Source organism: Pygoscelis adeliae, unplaced genomic scaffold (genome assembly GCF_000699105.1).
Source record: "Pygoscelis adeliae isolate BGI_AS28 unplaced genomic scaffold, ASM69910v1 Scaffold917, whole genome shotgun sequence".
NCBI classification, from domain to species: Eukaryota; Metazoa; Chordata; class Aves; order Sphenisciformes; family Spheniscidae; genus Pygoscelis; species Pygoscelis adeliae.
Window position 1 is genome coordinate 582 of NW_008825097.1, and position 1,717 is coordinate 2,298.

Sequence of the window (1,717 nt, forward strand, 5' to 3'; positions counted from 1 at the left end):
CCCAGCACATGCGTGTCCCTCCCAGGACAGCCCGAGCCCAGGCTGAGCATTTGCCTTTGCTGCAGCAGCCCGGACAGCCCCAAAGGGCCGAGCTGCCCCTCGTTCCTTGGACAGGCTCAGCAGAAGCAGGAACAGTGTTTATTGCCAGCAACCGGCTCCTGCAAAGGGTCCGTACCCGCACAGTGGAGGCCAGGGTCAGCCTGCACCCCCTGCCCAGAGCTGGCTCCCCCCAGAGCCCCGAGCATCGCCCCACACAGCTCCCTGCACACAGGACCCCCGCCACCGCGTAACACAGGGCCAGGGGAGCATCACGCTGGGACTACGGGGCACTGCAGGGTTGTGTCCTGGCAGCCAGGGCAAAGCTCCTGTCAGCTGGTGCCGGGAGCACCACCGGGACCCCACCAGGAGCTGAGGCTGAAAGCCTGACCCGTCTCCATTTCCCCACGGACAGGCGATGAAGAGGACGGAGGACACGTCTTGTCCCGAGAGCTTGCGGGCTCCGCAGCAACGTCACGTCAGCGCACTCCTGGCTCCCCTACGCTCTCCCCGGGTGTAGGACATCTCCCCTCTAGCCACCACCTTGTCCAGCCCCAGGCGCCGCAGCTTCTCCACCAGGTTCAAGCTGAAGATGCTGCTCCTGGGTGGGGGTCTGTCCTGCCCCCTGCCCACAGGCAAGGGCCAGGTCTCAGCGTGCTGGGGGTCCTGGGAGGGGAGCGGGGGGGCCCACCACAACCCAGTCCCTGGCACCGAGGCGGAGATGCCCCGCACCAGCAAGAGCCTGACGAGTCCCACGGGGGTGCTCGGGGGTCCAGGGCCAGGCACCAGCACAGGGGAAGACAGCTCCGGCGAGGGACTGCCGAGGCTCAGCCCCTCAAGGGGCCCACAAGAAGGCACGACAGCGTTATACAGGCTGGAGGGGAAGAGAGAGCAGAGGCGGGGGTCAGCAGGGGCCCTTCTCCCAGGGGATGCTGCTGCAGGGACCAGGGGGTCCTCGGGCAGAGCAAGGCCCCCTTTCCTCCTTCCTACATGCTCATTCACCTAATGAGCCTCAGGCTGTGGGAGACCCCCATGATTGCAGCATTGCCCAAGGGCCCCAAAGGTCACGGCACCATGCTGGGGGGCCTGCAGCCATGCCCTCCACAGCCCCCAGGCAGGCAGGAGGGGATGGGACATGGCTGCTGCTCCACAAGCATTTGCAAACGTGCAGGGTTTTGTCTAATAGTACACAGTGAACTCGAGCTCACACCAACCCCCAACAAGCCTTGGAGGGGCTCGTTAGGGCTAAGCAACAGGGCTCATTAAGGGGCAGGCGGGGGCCATCCCCAGCCCAGCGCCTGGCTCCTCCAGCCCGGCCTGGGGAAAGGTCCTGGTTTATGCACAAGTCCAGGCAGGAGGAAATCCACGTCCGCTCCCAGGGAAGGCGACTCCCCATCAGCATCGGGAGCAAACGCTGCTCTTGCCCCAGGGAGCTGCGCCCCAGCGTGAGCCCGGTTCTCATCCACCCAGAGGAAGGCTCTTCTTCCCATCGAGGTGCTGCAGCACAGAGGCCAGGGGCAGGAGGGGGGGCTGGTCCCAGCCCCCCAGGGGGGTGTGCAGCCCTGGGCATGCAGCCGCTCAAGCAGCCAGATTCGGGGACATTTAGAGTGCCAGGCATCTCTCAGAGCATCAGAGGCTACAGGTGGCCCCCGGCCTGCTGCTTCCTCGAGCTGCACGGAGC

The 1,717-nt window shown here is 65.8% G+C and overlaps 1 protein-coding gene across 1 annotated transcript in view; it reads right to left on the minus strand.

The window, feature by feature from the left end:
• Positions 1-539: 539 nt before the first annotated feature.
• The window catches only part of HAP1 (huntingtin-associated protein 1), a gene marked incomplete at both ends in the record, with an annotated part of 10,748 nt that continues 9,570 nt past the window's right edge, over positions 540-1,717 (minus strand). The window contains one exon of the mRNA XM_009327019.1: positions 540-947. Within this exon, the coding sequence (XP_009325294.1) occupies positions 540-947 (408 nt within the window). The remainder of the gene's footprint in view (positions 948-1,717) is intronic.